Below are 19,886 nucleotides of genomic sequence, written 5' to 3' on the forward strand. Positions count from 1 at the left end.
AAATATTTCACATTTTGACTCCTCAGTACAGAGCACCTGCTGCCATTTTTCTGCACCCCAGTTCCTGTGTTTTCATGCATAGTTGAGTCACTTGGCCTTGTTGCTACGTCTGACCAGACTCTTCTGACCACTGTGTCTATGGTCCTCAACGTTGCCCGTTTCTTTGTGCTTCTTCAAAAGAGCTTGGACAGCACATCTGGAAACCCCTGTCTGCCTTGAAATGTCTGCCTGGGAGAGACCTTGCTGATGCAGTAGAACTACCTTGTGTCTTGTTGCTGTGCTCAGTCTTGCCATGGTGTGTGACTTTTGACAGTAAACTGTCTTCAGCAACCTCACTTTGTTAGCTGAGTTTGGCTGTTCCAGTTTTATTCCTCCTACACAGCTGTTTCTGTTTCAGTTCATGATTGTGTTTCAACCTTCATATTGAATTGATGATCATTAGCACCTGTTTGGTATAATTGTTTAATCATACACTTGACTATATGCCTACAAAATCCCTGACTTTGTTCAAGTGCACCTAGAAGAACTGATGCTGTTTTGAAGGCAAAGGGTGGTCACACCAAATATGGGTTTGATGTAGATTTTTCTTCTGTTCACTCATTTTGCATTTTGTTAATTGATCAATATAATCTATTAACATGTCTATTTTTGAAAGCATTCTTACTTTACAGCATTTTTTCACACCTGCCTAAAACATTTGCACAGTACTGTATATAGGGTGAAAAAAGTGAACTTTTTGAGGTGTGTCGGGCTCAGGGATCAAGACAGGCACACTTTAACAAATTGGAGTATATATTTTTTATTTTTCTGCCCTGGCCTGCGGATTTTCATCACAGCAATTCTGAGTTCTGATTTTTGTGGAGGCGTCTGTCTGCAAACAATTTCACAATGACTGGAGCGGTTCTCTGCTCAGCCTGGCTGCTTCACACATCTGCTGAATGCGAGTTGTCTGTGTGTAACAGTCATACAGAAACGCGTAGCTTTTTTATCTCAGAAGGACATCTGTGGCAATCAAAGGCAATGGCGAGAGGGGAAAATGGGGGGGGAACGAGTTTTTAGATTCGACATCGAAAGTTTCCGAAGTTTCTCAATTGCTTGGCACGCTCGCTGTTGTGTAATCTTTAAAAATAAACTGGAGATGAGTGGTTTTCAATGTCTGTGCTTTTGTGGTGCGGTCACCAGAGGGAGCTGCACGACCGCAAACGTGTGAAGTTCGGTGCACAGTAATTGAGACCTTTTTGAGCTGCCAGCTTTTTGTTATGTCATAAAAGCCTCCATGATATGAGTACAGATTAGTAAAGTACACTGCAGCCAAGTCATTAGCCGATTTAGGAACTGCTCTCCTATTGTTTTTGCAAACGGTTGCTTTTATGGCAATAATGTATTCTTCAGCCTGTTTTGGTGGATCTTGGCTACTGCAGACAAGAGCAGGAGGAGTTCTAGCGCTGCGGGTCTCTGCTGCAACCGTTGCATCTGGAAATGGGAGGAGTGCACATTCTTGTTTTTGTTTGTTTGCTTGCTTGGTTGCTTGGTTGTTTGTTTCTTGGTTGCTGAAAAATAAAATGATTGATAGCAAGGTAGCTGCTGAGGGTTCTGCAGGAGCATCAGTGAGTCCTGAACCCTGTACGGGACCATAAAGCAGGCCGCGTGCCCAGCCCTGGGGAGGGAGGACACCGGGGGAGGGCAGAAGGGCAGCCGTGATCACAGAGAAGCACCGAAGATGACGGGCTGTTCTTACACTGGTGATTTACGGCCTCGTGTCCACTGAGATGTTTAGTTTCTGTTGTTGGTTTGTGTTTGCTTTGGGTTTTTTCTTTTTCAGTACAGTACTTGGTTTATTTTATTTGTATCCTATTTTTAGTCTTGCCCTGGTTAACTATCTGCACATTTCTTTCCTCCCCAGAGATCTCGGAGGGGTGATCCCCAGTGCACCCAGCCCGTGAACATGCTGTCCGGCAGTCTGTGGGGTGTTGTTAACTCGCACTGCCCTGTGCTCCACTTCTTTATGTTCGTTTTCCAAGCTAAAGTGCAGACAGTTTGAAATGCTGATTCATCGTTACAGGTTGAACAAAGTCCATTTTTTCTCCTTGCCAGTCCCCCCACCCTCTGCTTTCCTCCCTGTGTGTGTGTTAGTGTTACTCTCTGTACTTGTGTGTGCCCCAGCTGTGCAGAGATGAGATGGGACGGGGGGGTAGGTCTGTGGGGTTAATGCAGAGAGGTGATAATGAGCCCCTGAAACTGCAGGTACCGCAGAGGTATGTAAACAGGGAGACAGACGGCGAGCTGTGCCACATCATGACACACTATGTGAGCAGCAGTTGCAGGCTGCAGGAATGCGAGCTATCTGGGCCACGCACTCAAAAAAAAGAAAAGATAAAAGATTGAATTTCTGTGTTCCTTCTCGGTGGATTTTCCCCAATTTAAACCTTACCAGCTACTTCAGGAAAACGGGAACATCATCCAGCCTGTCGGTGTTAGAGAGCGGTCATAGAAATGAAAGCACTGTCAACACAATAGTGATCGGATATTTTACCGAAATACACAGCAGGCCTCACAAAACACCAGTCGTTGTGAATAGGAAAGGCACCCAGTGTGTTGTTTCCTCACTGTGGTCTGACTCTCTCAAGCCTTTCAGGTGTCGTTTTCTTTGTCTGTGTACCTTATTCCCAAGCAGAAGAAACTTGAAGGCCAGTGACCAAGCCCCACAGCAGTGTGGCAGGAGGCTCCCGTTATGTGCTTTGGTTCATTTTTATTTTTAACTTGTGCAAAGATAAGTTTTTGATAAATAATGTTATTTTCAACAGTTGAGACCAAAGGCTACTACTTGCTCTTTCTATACACAGATTATAAAAGCCTTCAGGCCCAATTTGAAAGCCCCTCTTGCACTGAAAACTGCTGCTTCAGACTTCCTGTGCAGAGCCAAGTTAAAATAAACCGGGGGGGAGATGGGGAAGGAACGATTAGGATGGGATGGGATGGGGAGGGGTTGTACATAATCTGAGCTGCTAAAATGAATGGGTTGGTGGTAGTTGTAATGTGTTGGTTGTTTTGTTATATATATATATTTTTTTATTTTTTATTTTTATTATTAAAATTGAGGAAATTGCACTTGCCAAACCAAATGCTTGGTAAGTCTGGCCTATTTTCTTGTGTGATCACTGTAACGCGTGTGGTGTGCTGCTCCCAGGAGACACAGAGAGAGAGAGAGAGAGAGAGAGAGAGAGAGAGGGTGTGAGTCTGCAGTGCAGCACTCCCTGCTCACACAGCTCCCCAGCTGACTCAAGTTGATTAGGTGTTTCTGGGGAGGTGGGGGGGGATTTCATCGCAGGCACGCTGAAGGCTTCGGAATAATTAGAGTTGACACCAGCGGCTAAAAGGAGTGAGCTGAAAAAGTAGGTTAGTCGGAGCAGAGAGATTAATCAATGTGCCCAAGTTCCAGGTCAACACTGGCCACTGAGCTGCTTACAATAATGTCACAGACGCAACGAAAACAAAACCGATTGTGACTAAAGTTTGTTCTTGGTTTGTAAGTGAGGAGAAGGAAAAGTTATGCATCTGCGCAAAAAGGTCGGTATGAAAAGGGGGGAGAAGAAATGGGCAGGCTAACTTAATACTGGAGCCTTTCAGGGATTCAGTTTAAAAATTGTGTGAAACCTTATATGCTGGTTTCATACATGGGTCCCAGTTTATAGCTCACTGATAGATGATTTCTGGCCTGTTGAAATAGGAAATTTGAGAAATGGAGAGAGCAACAGGACATCCCTCCCCTGAGCACGGAGCTCGGCCTGATCCAGATAGGAATGTTCAATTACCATCAACATTCCAGAGCAGCTTGACATTCCCAGGAGCCGTACTCTCTCTCTCCGTCTCTCTCTCTTTCTCTCAGACAGGCTGCTGGGACAATATGCTTACATAACCAGGCCTCTAATCCACACACCACCCCCCCTTTTTCCAGTACTGGCTTCCTGCCTGGTGTTAAACACTTTAAAACTTCACATTCACAGGGAGACTTGTTGTATGCACAGTCCCGGTTTACAAGGTATACAATAATTAACTGTTACAAAGCTCCCGTGGCAGGATTAACCTCATTTCATTCGTTTCGATGAAGACGGATACACAACTGGGGGAATATGGGGTGAGCTGGGGGCACTTCCAGCCTTGAATGTGGGCAACCTTTGTGAGCAGGAGATGCTGTAGGCAACCTGCTCCCTCCGAGACCCTCTCAGAAAGTTGATTCGGGTAGCTTAGACACTGTTCTTGCCTCTTGTGTTGTTATGTTGTGGTCTTAATCGACATCGAGGGCAACAGCACTTCCCTGCATTCTTAGCCGTAGTGCTGAAACTTGAGCACAAGTCAGCTTTGTGAGCTTCAGGGATCAGTGTACACTCACATACACACTCCCTCAGTTCTGCAGGCTAATCTGGCTGCAGAGCCCCAGTTCTGTGCCAGCATCTGAGTGACCAAAGCAATTAACACCTTGTATGTTCAGCAGTCCCAGCCAGACCCCGAGCAACTGTGCTGCAGAACTTTCTTATAGAGCAAGAGACCACAGCACGGCAAAGACGGCCAGCTCCCCCACGGCCATTCCTATAGCCCTCCTTCAAGCCGCACATCTGGATCTCATTGAACTGCTTTCTCTCTCTCTGTCTCTCTCTCTTTTTCCCTTGCCTGTGCTCTGGGTGCCCTCCAGCTGTCCTGACCGCTCTCCCTCTGTTCGCTTCCTCTCTGACTGAGGCCAGTTTGGCACTGAGGACACAAGGGGAGAGGGGGAGGTTGCAGGTGCGCATCACCTGGGAGCCCCAGTGCAGCAGGGTGGGCCACCGCTCCCGGAGAGGCAAAGTCTGCTGCTTTTTGCTTCTTCCAAAATGTAATGGATTCAGTTAGAGGCGTTAATTAGACACAGTCACTGTGTATTCACATAGATCCAGAGAGGCGAGCAGGATGTTGGCTCTGTCCAGGGGCAAGGCTGGACCCCACTGCTCTAAAGCCTACAGTGCCCTGATTTCTGATATTGCAGCCATTATCACAATCAATCAATCAATCAATAATTAAATAAAGCTATCCCAAGGGTGTGTGCCCTGTGTAGCCCAGCCGCAGGGTGGGTGGGGATGGGGGGACACTGCGGTCCTAGACGGCAGGCACTCCCCTCCATCGGGCTGGAGCCAACTGAATGATGTCATTTCCTGCCAAAGGCCAGCCTGGCAAATTCCTTGTGTTTCCCAAAGAGCAGAGCAGCCCCTAATGTAAACAGCTGTGGCTGGAAAGGAAACCCAGAAAAGAGGAAGAAAGCAAAAAGGAAGAAGAAAAATCACTTCTAGCTAGTTGCACTGTGAGAATCCCAGCTGCAGGCCTCTTTCTGCCCTTGCCTGTGAGCTTGCAGGTCTGATCCCTGGTGCGCAGCTGCCTGTGGCTGCAGTGTGGGGACTCGCACTTGAGCCTTGAGGCCCGTGTCTTTACTGTGCTCTATAACCCCACAATTAGCAATTCTGATTTGGCATCTGTCATGAATTAATGCATCAGGTGCTAGTTTTTGTGTTTTTAATCTTCCCAGCTGTTATCAAGTGCTACAGCTCAGATGAAGCTAAAACACTATGAGAGAATGTGCCCTGCCATTGAAAATATTTCAGTAATTCCACTAACAGACCGGCACTTGCTTCTCAATTCCAAAAAGTGCAAGGCGTCAGCTGCCAGAGATGGGGAGAGAGTGTGTCTGTGTTGAGATGCACGCAGTCCAGTTGCAGAGCCCCCTGACATTTCTGGAGGGCACAGTGCTTGGACAGGGTACCTCTGACACCAGGCCATTTGGGGGTCATTGTTGCCCCTGACTGGATGGTCTGGTTAGGTCTGAGCCTGTCCCCGTCCCAACAACTCCACACCTCCAGCCCCTCCCACATACCCAAGCTCTCCAGCCCCGGGCCCTGCACAGTCCTCTCACAGCCCACCTTTTCTCACTAGCCAGCCAGAGGGCTAATAATAGCCAGTTCTGGACGTTGTCTGAATCAGAGTCTGGCTGTAGACACTGGGTGGGCGGGGGCGCTGGGGGGGTTCCCCACAGGTGATATCACCCAGGTCTGGGCCAGTGAGTCAGGGAGCAGCCCTGTAGTTCAGACAGGGAGGCCCTTGTTTTTATTACGAGTGTTTTCTGCTATGCAGCCCTCTGGGTGAGCACAGGAGTACAGACACCAGCTCCCTGACGGCAGCAGCTTTTGAAGAACCCAGGAAGTCTCTGCGCCCCAGGGGCCTGGCTCAGACGGCACAGGCTGGTAGGTGTGTGGAGGTAGAGGGGTGAAACATCTAAGACATGCTGGGGGCTCTTCCACATCACCCTGGAGCTGACACAGAAGGTGCAACAGCGGTTCAAAGCATAATTGAATATTAGTGTGAGGAAAAGGGGAGGGAGGAAGGTGGGGTGGAGGGGTTATTTACAGAGTATTAGGACCATAACTTCTTTTAGCACCTGAGGGAGGTGACAGCTGAGGGAGCTATCAGCAAATGATCATTCAGCAGTTACCCATCTGAGCCAATAGTGTAGAGGTGTAGAGGGGACTCTGCACTGCGGTCGTGTCTTGCTAGGCAGTACTAGAAGTGTCACTTAATTCCCAGTTCTTTTCTGTTTCCCTTTATCCTCCTGTGGGAGTGAAGACCGTCCACAGTGAACTGCTGTGGGGGCACCTGGGTGCTCCACGAGGACCCTGTAGAAAATACTAGCAAAGCAGCAGTGAAAGGAGGAGACTTTCCCCACCCCCACCCACAATTGTCTCATTAGGGCCAATCCCCATTCCGAGCACAAGCTTGACTGCAAAAAAAAAAAAATGAAACCCCACACTGCAGACTCAGCCAGCACTGAAGTGCGTCTCAGTGCTGTTTCAACAGGCAGAGCCGCAACCTTTACAACTATCTCACAGCCAAAGAGGGTCACGATGTGTGCAGCGACAGACATTCATTCTTCCTAGTTTCTAATGAAGTGCTCCTTTGTTTTCTTCTCTCCACTGAGCATCCTCTGGATCCATTATTACATAAATCAAATCTAATAAGTGCCTGGCTGAGACAGCAAGGTGGGACAGACCTGAGGAGGGATAGGTGTGGAGAGATAGAGGCGAGGAGGGTGCATGGCCAATTAGAGTCAGTCTAGTTAAGGCTTGTAATGACTGTTATACATATGATGCATCACCAACTAGACTCACATGTGTAGGATGATTGGTTATAACCACATTATAGGTCATATATAAGTCATATACAGAAGACAGATATAAAGATATACTACAGGTGTGGTCTTATATGGAGGCAGGAGTCTTATGGATAATATATGTCCGTGTGTTAACCGACCCCATCGCAGACACCTACACCCAGCCGAACTATGCTGCTAATCTGCTGTAACACTAGCCAGGGACAGACAGGCCACCGGTGACAAACAAGACAGAGTATCATATCCAAGTGTGCAGGAATGACACTAATACCCCGTGGGGTTCCTGCGATGACTGATAAATTATGAATCAAGTCTTCCAAATGCATTTACACTATCATTATTAATTCTTATTTTGTAATGCATCTATTGTATTAAACTCACAATAAACTCTAGTAGGTTACATAAGGATTTCCTTTTGTTTGGGTTGTTGAAACTGACTAATAATCACAGGGGGGGGGGGGGGGGGGGGCTTTTACGTCTCACCGCCTACCAGTAGAGCCCGTTAAAGGCTTTTGCCAGTCCCTAGGCACTAAATTAGGCCCTAAAGCCGCTTTGCTGGATACAGTGCTGCGTGTTTCACAGCGGGCTCTGATCTGCACACCTGCGCAGGACACGCAGTCGGGAGGGCATGCTGTGAAGAAAGCGCGCCCCCGCCTCCCGTGTAAAGTATTTCAACAACAGTGCGTGCGCGCCTCCGAGAGCGGCGGCCGTTGCGTGCGTTGCGTGTGTGTGTGTGTGTGGAAACGGAAACACAAAAACACCGAGAGGGTGCAAATGCGAGCGGCGAGCCGGCGGGACTAACTAAGGGGAAAACAAATTAAATAAACGCAAGAACCTTTTGTCAGAGGTAAGCGGTCGAGCCCGGATTGTCTCCGGATTACGTGTGAGAAACGGCGCACTGTGGCTTTGTGTTTCCCCCACGACCAGCCGTGCTAGAGCCCTGCCCGGGTTGTATCCCCCAACCATGGCGTTAAGCCGCTGCTGGTCCGGAAAAGGTAGACAGCGGGAGGTAAAAGCGAAGAAAAAGGTAGAGGTTGTTTTTATGATCCTTTCTGTGTCGTGTGCTGGGGTTTGCTTCTCTGTGTTTACGTCCTGGACCCCGGTGGCTCCGGGTGCAGGTCGCTGCTACCATGTGTGACCGCGGCGGAGAGAGGGCTCCGGAGGACATGACACTGGGGTTTGTGTTGACCCGAGGGCGCAGGGTTATCGGTGTGTGTGTGCAGGGTGGTGGGCCGGGCCCGGCGCACAGGCTTTGCATCCCAGCGCCCAACTTCTGCTTTTGCACCCCGAGTCTCACCCAGGCAGCCGTGCAGATCTGACCCGGCTCTGCCCGCTGCTGCTCCGCGCCGTGCCTTTGGAAAGGGGCTGGTGGCGAGTTGCGGCCTAGTCCGTGTTTATACTGCGGACCGCTGGACGAGCTCACTTCGGATTGTTGTTGGTGTTCAAAAGATATTACAAAAAAATCAGAAACTTCGTTGTTGTTGTTGTTGTTGTTTTGTTTGCCATCAGGTACTAAATGTGTGAATTACTATTTTAGAGAGTTTACTAACCCGGAATCGAAGCGATCACATTGTCCGCTACTGGGTGTCTGTTTCCCTCTCTCTCCGCGCAGTCTGCCGGGGGACGGGGGAGGTAATTGGGTTTAGATCGCTGCTGTTTTTCCACATTTCTGTAGAAAGAAACGGTCCCCTCGCCTCACGTCGCCGAGACTGAGTGCTCCTTTCATAGGCAGGAGGGGTGTAGTGTGCGTTTAATGTGCTGTCTAAATCCTGCCCCCGTCCCTCCCTGGCTCTCATCACGTATCCCCGGTGGTCCGGTTCGTGGTCAACATGGCGGAGGTCAAGCAGGCCTCGTAGCGAGCGCAGTGCTGGGGATGTTATGAAACGGACAGACGGGAACAGTCCACGTTTCCATGCGGGGGTCTGGGATTGGGAAGCGGCCGTTATTGCTTCACGGGCATCGGTGAAGTCTTTTGAGCAGAATCGTGTTTCTGGGATGCTGTGGGCGTCCTGTTTGAAAAACCTTGAAAAGTCTTAACAATTAAGTAACGCTCTACCAAGGAGGCGATTAACTGATTGCCTAGCTGGAATGTGCATTGTTTTAAAGCCAATAAATCTTATAATGGTAGCTGTAAAGCAAAATTATTATTTGTGGTTGCCTCAAAGATACTGACTCACCCTGAAGAAGTTACACATTCAGAAAGCGTGCATGTGTGCTGGTGTCAATGATTTGGCCAGAAAAGCCCTTCCTGTTGGAGCATCTGTTTGGGACCTGCTTCTGGTGTTCAGTACAGGATGGGGAACTGCAGTGTGTCCTACCTGTCAATTTTGTTGAACTCTTGCCTTGCCAAAGTGCACGCTCTGTCAATAGAAAGATTAACAGACCTGTCAGGTGAAACTGTAACCCCTTCTGTGAAGAATACTGAAATCCTGACCGTGTACAAGAATTGATGCTGTACAGTGTATGGGATTTGTTCCTGCAGTGCATCCTGGTTTTCTATACCTGAGAGAGGTGCATCTCTAAAGTTCCCGCTGCTTCTATTCAAATGTGCTTGCTTTGTCAAGGTGTATTGAAGGTTTATTCAGGTGTTAATTTAATTGAAAGTTCTGGTTTTGTCAGCCGGGCTTTTGCGGGGAAAACTATGCTATGTTTTTAAATTATTCTTCTAAAACTATAGTGCTGTCACGGCAGGATGACTGTCAGCTGTTCATCGGCAGGGTTATAGTTTCCATGGTCTTGCATATTTATTTCTCTGTTTTGAGAGTCTCTCATTGTTGAAACTCCTGATCTTTAAATGTTACACCTCCATTTGCTAGATACTAGATTTTTATATTTTACCCCTGTTTAATTAAATTATCATTTTCATTGTTGTTTAACCAGTCTGCACTTCTATATGCATTTTAATTTTGTTTGAACCTGGGTTTCCTTGGAAAAAGCAGGTAGCTGAATTAATGATGATTGTAATGGTGAATGCTGTCCCCGTCCTTCATCTAGTCTGGGCATGCTCAGAGGCAGCTGCTCCAGTTCCTCAGCCCTGCTGGGTGGATGAGTGTTTTTTGCCGTCTGTGTTTGAGGTCTTGTCTTTCGTTTTGGTCTTGCGTGCACCACCCGTCTGCTGTCTGTTCAGAGGTTCTGCAGTCTTTACATGGGGAAATTCCCAGGCTTCCTTAAAATAGGAACTGATTTAACCTTTGTTGATGTTGACTTTGGATTTGAATCATCCTCTCGTTTTGATCCCATGCACAGTTCAGCATCAGTGCCTTTTGTTTTAAGAGGAAGAAAATCAAAGGTTTTCTTAATCTGAACTGTGCTGCTCAGAGCATAATGTACTTAAATTGGCACATCCTGGTTTGTTAGATATGGGATTTCCTTTCACATCACATGATGCTATCCAAATCTTTGTTTTTGCAGAGCCCCCTCCCCCAGCAGGCAGTTCTGTATGTGTGAGAGCTGTGGATCTGTACATCTTGTGATTGGTCTTCTGATTTGATTTTGAAGTGTGGATATGTTAGGGGTTGCTTCTCTGAGCTGTCAGCCTCTTCGTCCTCGACCTTGAGAGAGACTCCATGTTCCTCCTGAAAAACCTGCTTGGTCTTCCCACTGAGTGCCTGCAACCCCCCCTCCCTTTACTAACCACTTCAATTGTCAGATTAGACTGTGGTGGGGGGGGGCATGATCGGGTTTCTACTGAACCTGTCATTAATATCGCAAGACGGTGAGGTGAAAGCCCCCCTGCCCCGCTGACAGACTGGTGTCTTTAATGCCGTCTGTGACACGTCCGAATGGCGTGGCAGCCCTCTTCACTGGATCTGCTCTATTTTTCTAAATCAACATGTTCTATTGTGACACGCGTGTTTCTTTTATCACGGTGATAATGCAGAGCAAGGCCCATAGGAAACTAAGGTCATGTGCTGTAATTTTCCACATGGAGCATGTTTTGCATCATGGTGGCAGCCCTTTATTCGCTCCACATCCTGACTCCTGCAGCCTATATGTAAATCACACGTTTTGCCTTTTTCATGTAAACTGCCTATTTGCATCCCTTTGTTCACAGATCCTTTGTTTCTCCTGCTGCACCTAGACCTCAGCTGTTCTAGTTTAACTTCCACTTTTAATACCAAAAACCTTAATGAAATACTGCTTTTATAGATTGTCGCATCGCCGGTGGCATGATCTCAAAAAGTGAAAGTGTGCCTGCTGTCAGGGAACCCAGTTAAAACTGATCTGGGCCATTTAGGCAAGTACCTCCCCCCATGGTTCTCTCGGGGGGGCAGACGTCCTGTAAGTCTTGTAGATCTTTACATCCCCACATCCTCACAACTTGTTAACGGTGCTTAATTGGTTCAGCTTGGCGCATAAACGGCTTGATTAAAGTTATTGAAACTGGTGGTGGAACAGAAACTAGAATTCACAGTGGCCCTCTGCTGTGGAGAGATACTGGGGGAATGGTGTTCTCTGTGGAGCGTAGAGCCTAGAAGAATTCGCTGCAGAAGACTGTGGGGAATAGGGTGCTGGGACTGATCTGTATTCCCTTGCAACACAGCGGGTCTGAGGCCTTGTGTGGCTGGAGAGAGCGGGGGTGGGAACCCAGTGCTACTTTTGCCGAGATCTGCTTGGTGCCGGTCCCCTACCTGCTCAGTTTCTTCCCCAAGCAGGTGCCACCTTGTACCTTGTTTTTGGGTGTCGTAGTCCTATATCTCATCCTTCGCGTCTCAGCGCCCTGTGCCGGTTGTGTACAGCTGTGGCAGCTGGGCTTGTGTGGAGATGCATGGATTAATTTGGCCCGCCAGTTGTGCCCTCTTCAGGTGCGGTGTGAAGCTGTATTCCTCTGGGGAGTATGTGCTCTGAAAACGCAAATGTTGTTAACACTTCAGATTGTGGCCAATCACGGCCCTGTCTGCTGGCACTCGCCTCAAAGGAAGCCTGCATGCCCCATCTGGAGCGGCCTGTTATGGGGACAGATTGTAGTTTGATTTGCATTTTCCTTTCCACAAATTAAAACATTTAAAAGTTTTCGTTCCCATTTGGCTTATTTGAACTGAGCTGTCTTTCTTTATCCTCCCCCCTCCTCTCCATAAAGTGACTTTTTGTTGTTGTTGCTAAAAGTCAGATTTAACATTAGGAGCACATAATTCATAAGTGTTGTCCCCACCTGTTTTGGAGATGCATCTTACTGTAACACTTAGTTTGTTAGGATTATGTATCTCCTCAACCAAGTCAGACACAGACTTTTAAACTATTGATACCATGCAAGTTTTTTCTTTTCTTTTTTTCCTCTATATATTTTTTAAAAGGTCTGCCTTTCATAGTTCACCGGTAATGCTGCTGTACTGCTGCGCAAGGACTTGGTCATTTTGTTTTTGGTCTTTGAAGTAGTTTGTTGGTGTGTGTGTGCGTGCTCGTGCGTGTCGCTGTGCTCCTGCAGCGGGCAGGGAGATGGGCTGAGAGCCGCGCAGTGTGGGCCAGGCCCAGCCACTCCAGAGTTGTCAGCTCAGTTTCTTTGTCTGTGCGGCTGGTGGTTGTAGGTGGAGCCACTAAGCTGTGAAACCCGAGACGGCCGAGCCCAAAGGAAGGACTCTGTCTCCTCAAAGGGGAGCGGGAGGAGGCATTAGCTGACACTTGAAACTCTGCAGGCTGAGCTCCACACAATGGAGGACGGCTCCATCCTGTAGTGCGGGGAAGGATTTATTTTTACACTCCGCAGTCCGTCTGAAAGGGGTTCGGCTGCTGCTAGTGGTGATTTTTTTTTTTTTTTCTTCTTCTGTTCTCCTTCTCCCCTCTCCTCCCTGAAGACAAGGAGACGGGGAAACGTGTACTGGAATCTACTTGGGCGACACGACACGGGAGAGGGGCAGGCGCTCGCTCGCTCTCCCTCTCCATGGATTTTCAAGGTTTTTTGCCCAGTCTGCTGCTGTATGGGAGTGGGAATTCGCTTCTAGAGGTCTGCCTTGTGTAACAAAACATCCCTGGAGAGCAGTGGAGTGTGTTCCTTGTGATTTACTGCCCTTCCTCCCCCCATTTTTTAAAATTTTGTATTTACCATAAAGAGGATTGTGTCAGTCTTAACGACGGGAGGCCTGACTGTGTGTGTGCCACTGAAGAGGGGAGAGGGCTGTCGGGGCGCCCAGTGCCGTGACTTGGCAGGAGTAGGCAGTGTACGAGAGCGGCACCAGCACACTGCTGACCGACTTGTGCTGAGCTGCTCTTCGCGTGCCTTGCCAAGCCAGGTCTCTCTCTCTCTCCCTCTCTCTCCCCCCTGAGGGCGTCTCGCGCTGGAAGTCTCTGGCTTGAGGTTTGGCATAGGAGGGGCCTCTGTTATGGGGTGTTTTGTTTCTATGGAAAACGAAATGAAGAGTTTTAACTCCTCATGACGAGTAAAACTACATTGCAGTTTCTGTACTCATGGAAAGGAGTGCTCGAACTTTTCACATGCATCTCAAGAAACGACAAAACCACCAAGACTAAAGGTAATTTTTAATGATCCCTCCTTGTTTTTTTTGTTGTTGATTTGTTTTCCCCCACTCCGAGACTCCACCTGGCTGTGCAGAAGAGCAATACAAGTGTCTGGGGGCCAACAAAAGAACATGAAGTTTGGCAGGGTGTCCTCTGCAGGGGCCCAAGCCAATCCCTAATAAACTAGAGCTAGCCGCACTGTTGATGTTTGGTGGAAAAAGTGCTTTATTACACATTCTTCAAGATGTTTAGAGGGAGAGGGGAGATCCTGCACAGGGCCTCTTCAGGGAACCTGCTGCATGATGGGGTGGAGATTTTGACGTTGACCTATTTTTTTTATTTTTTTTTCGATCGGTTTTATTTTTATTCATAATTTTAAGTCTGTTGTGAAAAAAGGTGGTGTGGTGGTAAACTAGTAAGTCAGGCAGTTGTGTGGCAAATGGTCTATAGTTCCTCAAAAAGCAGCAGGCAGAAAATGGCTCAGTGTGAGAGAGGCTTGTAGCTCCCTGCATATTCCCCAGGCTTCTGTACTTGCTGACACTGGATCATTGCCACTTTTTGGTGTCTCCAGGTCGTGTTTCAATGCACTTGTAGTTGGATTCCCATGCATGTCATCTGAAGGATTATTCTCGTCCTGGTGGGCGGTCTTTGGGTTCAGACTGTGTAGACCTCATTCACGTTAAGGTTCAATTTGGATTCCTGTGTTTTTCTCATTGTATACAAAGCACAAAACAAGTAAAAAATGGTTCTATGGCGATCTCATTCACAGTCCATTGATGACTGACACACTGAGGTGTTGGTTTTATAAAAATCAAAAGGAGACAACCAGGTGTGACCATTGTGTGGGCGAGAGGTGCTGGAGCAGTAAGTGTCCTGCCAATGAAATAATTGATGATGTGTCCTGTGTGTGATGTTAACCTGCCTGTTGTTCCTGATTAATGTGCTTCTAACTGACCTGTCAGTAGAAGTTGCTGTGATGTGTCTATCAATGTAGCAGCATATCAATTGTATTTTTTTTTTGTATTGCTTCTTTACATTCTAGAGGTCCCAAAATTTCGAGAGAAGAAGCAAGCCTTAATTGGAAATCATATGGACGAAGGCAAGCATACATCTGAACTTTATTTTGTGTTTTGTATTTTATTATTTGGGGTGGTCGTGCTGTGTGTGTGAGGAGGTGCAGCCCCTCAGTGGGAGGTCTAGCAGGGAGAAAAGTGCCCCCAGAGCAGCAGACCCGGACTGCGCTCTCCTGCACTGGCCCTTTAATCCACGCTCTCCTCTTCCATGTGGAACAGATGGACAACAATCCTCTTCCAGGAGATGCGCTGACCTTCCATTAGGAATTGCTGGGGGGGGTAAGAACCCCTCCCTCCGCTTACTTCCAAGATTAGCCTAACATGACCGAGCCCCGCTCCTGTGCCTTCTTGTTGAGCATGGGGAGTCTAGGCCCTTCGATCACATTGGGGAGTTTTGATCCAGAACTAGCACATTGTCTGTTCTATTGACCCTGCTATGGCAACGAACATTTCTGCCAGCGAAGGCCTTCAAGAGGCCTGGGCAGGCATGGGGTGCACTGGAAGTACATAGGTTCCCTCCAGTTTCTCACAGCAGTTTGCGTGCTGCTCCTTCAGATAAAATAAACTGCAAAAATACACAAACCGTGCTTTATAGCCATATCATCATTTTGACTGTGTGTTTTGCTTCCACAATGCATCGACCACCCAAATTGTCTCACTCAGGGCCGTGTTGTGCAGCTGTTCCCTCCAGTGCTTGTGCTGGAGAGTGCCAGTCCTTTAGTTTTCTCCCTCTTCGATGTCTCGCCAGAAAAAAATCTCAGTCCAGCTCAGTGAGAGAGAGTTGGTTGGGACTTGGCTAGAATAAAACCAGAAGCCCCTCTGGGGGAGCAGGCATTGAGGCATCGCTCTGGGTTGCTTACAGTGGCTCCAGTGGCAGAGGGATAGAGAGGGTTACCCCCCTGGCTGTGGTCAGGCAGGCAGCAGCCTGGGGGGGGAAGATGTAAAATGTAGGAAATACACAATCCACCCAATATTCTGGAAGACTAATTGTTTTTATGCATAGCTTTAGTATTTTTTTTTATATTCACCGTAATAATGTAAGCAGTTCATAGCTTTCCTCTGTCCATTCTGCCTTATTTTCTCCCTGCTATAATCTGCCCACTGAAACACAGCCGTTACTTTATAAATGCTTTGTGATATTTACTCCCTAATTCAAGTTAGCTTTAGTATATATATTTTTTGTCTTGTTTTTTACATTTGTAAATCCTTTATTGTGGTGCAGAATGTTGGTGGAACTGTATTCTACATAAAAAAGCCAGAGAACTTTATCCACAGTAATAGGGTGGGGGGGGGGGGTTGGGTGGCTGTGTAACACTTTTCGTCAGTAGCTCGGCTGTGACCATGCGTATAGTCTTGTTTTTGATCGCCACACCATCCCTTGTGTTTGTCAGCAGTAGTCATCATGCTAATTCAGTTTACCCCTAGTGAATTGCAAAGCATGAAAACCTTGCTGTTCGTTGCATCAGTGCGAAGGCCTGATCTGACTGCACAGGGCTGGCAACCCGGGGCGCTGGGAAACATGACATTGGCATGGAAACGCAAGTCAGATGTATCCTGTCAAGCCCCCGGATTAATGTCCGCAACTCCAGTAGGAGGCACTAATGCGGGCGTCTCTGGGAGCAGAGTCTGACGCCCCGTGTGCAGACGCCTGCACACTGCGCAGCCTGTCTGAGCATGTATCGGTGCTCACCAGACACCTTGCCGAAGTGCCCCGGGGTGGGGGGGGGTGGAAGATGTTCAGATTAGGCCCCTTCAGTTAGGTTTTATGGTCATTATGCTTTTTTCTATTTAAAGTCCCTTCTGTTCTAATTTGGGATTTTTACAGTGTTACTCACTCCTGTTAAGCCTATTAGGCATACAAATAACACCCCTAATCTTCATAGTTCTAGCAGGCTCTTTCTGCCCTGGCATGGCCGTCTTGGTCCTGCTGTCACTGTTTCACCAGCCATAACCCCCGCAGACCCCACAGCACTGACCGATGTGGCACACTAATGATGCCTCTGCTGTTCAAACCTCACTGTTTGGTACAGGATGCTGGTTCCATTCGTCCACCTTCGCACAAGCCTTGTGTAGCAAAACTGATGGTGACCCATTGATCTATGTTTTATAATTTTCTTGTATTTATTCATTTCCAGAAGTAAAATTAAAATGCACAAAGTCACCACCCATTGCCACATAACCCTGTTGGGTGCCAGGCAGCATTAACACATCCTGCTAGAGAGTAAATAAATAAAGGAGCAGTTGGAGCCGGCCTCACGTGCACTGGCAGGAGAAGTCTCTATCAGGCACAAGCTGCAGCCCACATTAAAATAGTCCGAGAGAAATTAATCATTTTACAACCTTGGGTCTTAAAAATAGATGCTGACGTGGTTCATCCCAGTTATGTGGCATTGAAAAAGCATTTCATCCCACTGGGGTCTGCCTGCTAGCTCCCTGTTTCAGTAGCATTACCTTTTTTTTGGTCTTAAGCTAGAAGGGAGGGGGCGGGGGTGTGGACTCTGTGTTTTGGAGAGAGATGACTTTGTTTCTTCCCTTCTTCCTGTCCCGTAGAAATGAGTCGCCAGACCGCCACAGCGCTCCCCACAGGAACCTCCAAGTGCGCCCCATCCCAGCGAGTGCCGGCGCTGACGGGCACCACAGCTTCCAACAATGACCTGGCTAGCCTGTTCGAGTGCCCAGTGTGCTTTGACTATGTGCTGCCCCCAATCCTGCAGTGCCAGAGCGGACACCTCGTCTGCAGCAACTGCCGGCCCAAGCTCACCTGCTGCCCCACGTGTCGGGGCCCACTGGGCTCCATCCGCAACCTGGCCATGGAGAAGGTGGCCAACTCGGTGCTGTTCCCCTGCAAGTACGCCTCATCGGGCTGCGAGGTCACGCTGCCGCACACTGAGAAAGCAGAGCACGAGGAGCTGTGCGAGTTCCGGCCGTACTCCTGCCCCTGCCCGGGCGCTTCCTGCAAGTGGCAGGGCTCCCTGGACGCGGTGATGCCCCACCTGATGCACCAGCACAAGTCCATCACCACCCTGCAGGGCGAGGACATCGTGTTCCTGGCCACGGACATCAACCTGCCGGGCGCAGTGGACTGGGTGATGATGCAGTCCTGCTTCGGCTTCCACTTCATGCTGGTGCTGGAGAAGCAGGAGAAATACGACGGGCACCAGCAGTTCTTTGCCATCGTGCAGCTGATCGGCACACGCAAGCAGGCCGAGAACTTCGCATACCGCCTGGAGCTGAACGGGCACCGCCGCCGGCTCACCTGGGAGGCCACGCCCCGCTCCATCCACGAGGGCATCGCCACTGCCATCATGAACAGTGACTGCCTGGTGTTCGACACCTCCATCGCACAGCTGTTCGCCGAGAACGGCAACCTGGGCATCAACGTCACCATCTCCATGTGCTGAGGCCAGACACGGACACCTCAGTTTAATGGGGTTTTTTACGGTGGGAGGGGGGCGGGGGAGGGGCGCAGGGGGTGGGGAGGGGCCAAGACCGATTTCGTTAATGGTGTTCATAATAAAAATTAAAAAATAAAATAAAAAAAACCTTAAACAATATATATATAGATATATATATATATATATAATCACATTTCAATTTCAAAATAGGAAAAGACTTTTATGGAAGTTCACTGCCAGATGTGTTTTTTTGTTTTGATTTTTTTTTTGTCTTCTCTTCCATGAATTAAACACACCCTGGCTCTTGAAGTTTAAAATGCTGGCTGAGATTAAATTAGCTGCATGTGGTAACACTAATGTATAAAATTTAAATAATACATACAAAATTTTACATAAAGCAAAATCAAATACATTCTTCTCCTCTCTGGCAAACCACTCAATACCTCCCCAAGGGGGCAGCAACCTTTTGTAATAAACTAAAAGAAAAAGAAGAAAAAAAAAAAAACTTGTAAATTGTGGCTAATCCTCAGTGTTTGTAGACTGATTGTATTGTTATAAAATGACTGTCTGAGGTTTTTTGTTTTTTTTATTATTTTTGTGTTTTTCTTTTGGCGAGCCAAGTCTGGCAGCTCCACGCTGCCTCGTCTGTCTGATATGTCACTACATAGTATTGCTGCTGTTTGTTTAATTTCTGTGTATTGCAATTTTTTTAATGACCTTTTTAGTTTTTTGTTTTTTTTTGTCATTTTCTTTTTGTTTTTGACATTAAATAAATTTCACTTTATCTTTTTCATAATTCTGCTCCTCTTACCTTTTTGGTGTGAATTTCTCCCCTACCCTGCTTTTAAATGTTTTACCTTTTTTAAAAAAAATGTATCCTAGCCTGTTTTGTGTTTAATTTATTTTTAAACTACTCGGAGTCCCATGTTGCAATTCCTCTCCTGTGCAAGTCTCGACAGCAGCGCAGGCCACAGGAATGCGCCAGGCCGTGGGAGCCGTGTGGCGTGTGCCGTATGTACCTGCTGGCTGCCCTGCTGTGAATGTGGTTTCTCGCTCGCTGTCCCTATGTTGTGCTCAGTCCACCTCTGTCAGGCTGGGGTTTCTGACTAACCTCTCTTTCACCAACACCTCCAACTTTGCTAATGCCCCCGTCCCCCCATTTCTCAGTCTCTTTACCTGTCCGTGTTGTGGTGAAACGAAGCTCTTGTCTCTGGCGCTTGTGTCGGCCTCATGCTCGCCTCCTGCCTGCAGTCCTAGTCTGGTTTCAGTCCAGCTGAGCTCTTGTAAGATCCAGTTGTTTTCATCTGATTTCTTCTTGTTACTGATTTACAAATGTATATATAATTTACTTGTCTTTTTAGCGAGAGTAATGTCCCTCAACTGACAATTGGCTACAACCAAAATATGAATAATAGAAATTAAATAAATGCATGCCCTTAGCTATTTTAATTAAAAAAAGAAATCTGAATGTGAGAGAGCACTCCCTTCATTATTGTTAAGAAGCTCTATCTTCCCCTTGGTCTGTTGATGTAAGAGGGGCTGTGAGGGGCCCAGAAGACCCCTGTCCTCTGCTGCAGGTGGGGACAGGTATGTGTGCGTCTCAGGTGTGGGGGGGCTGCGCTCCACAGCCAGGTTCTGATCCGAGCACACGGGAGTTATTTCTACAAAGCGTCTACAACCCAGCATGTCCGAGATCTGTATTGTAAAAGTGGAAGTGTCAAATGTTTGAACTGTCTGATTTAGAACTACAAAAATCCTCTGAAGTAAATGAAGTGACTG

The 19,886-nt window shown here is 47.7% G+C and overlaps 1 protein-coding gene across 6 annotated transcripts; it reads left to right on the forward strand.

The window, feature by feature from the left end:
* Positions 1–7,893: 7,893 nt before the first annotated feature.
* Positions 7,894–18,165, forward strand: siah1 (siah E3 ubiquitin protein ligase 1). 6 transcript variants are annotated; one of them, XM_066713478.1, is made up of 3 exons: positions 7,896–8,033; positions 14,682–14,738; positions 17,263–18,165. In XM_066713478.1, exons 2-3 carry the CDS (start codon positions 14,729–14,731, stop codon positions 18,111–18,113), a joined length of 861 nt encoding a protein of 286 aa, XP_066569575.1. In that variant the 5' UTR covers positions 7,896–8,033; positions 14,682–14,728; the 3' UTR covers positions 18,114–18,165. The 6 variants fall into 6 exon arrangements, with proteins under 6 accessions (XP_066569577.1, XP_066569575.1, XP_066569576.1 ...); XM_066713479.1 differs by lacking the exon at positions 7,896–8,033 and adding an exon at positions 8,040–8,213; XM_066713476.1 differs by lacking the exon at positions 7,896–8,033 and adding an exon at positions 10,893–13,653.
* The last annotated feature ends 1,721 nt before the right edge of the window (positions 18,166–19,886 follow it).

Source organism: Amia ocellicauda, chromosome 9 (assembly GCF_036373705.1).
Source record: "Amia ocellicauda isolate fAmiCal2 chromosome 9, fAmiCal2.hap1, whole genome shotgun sequence".
In the NCBI taxonomy this organism is placed as follows: domain Eukaryota; kingdom Metazoa; phylum Chordata; class Actinopteri; order Amiiformes; family Amiidae; genus Amia; species Amia ocellicauda.

Excerpts from the sequence above, each read along its gene's own strand:
- siah1 (XM_066713476.1), top strand. The coding sequence starts at position 13,554 with ATGACGAGTAAAACTACATTGCAGTTTCTGTACTCATGGAAAGGAGTG. Across the intron at positions 13,654-14,681 it reads CAAAACCACCAAGACTAAAG|AGGTCCCAAAATTTCGAGAG; the intron begins GTAATTTTTAAT and ends TTTACATTCTAG. Across the intron at positions 14,739-17,262 it reads TGGAAATCATATGGACGAAG|AAATGAGTCGCCAGACCGCC; the intron begins GCAAGCATACAT and ends CCTGTCCCGTAG.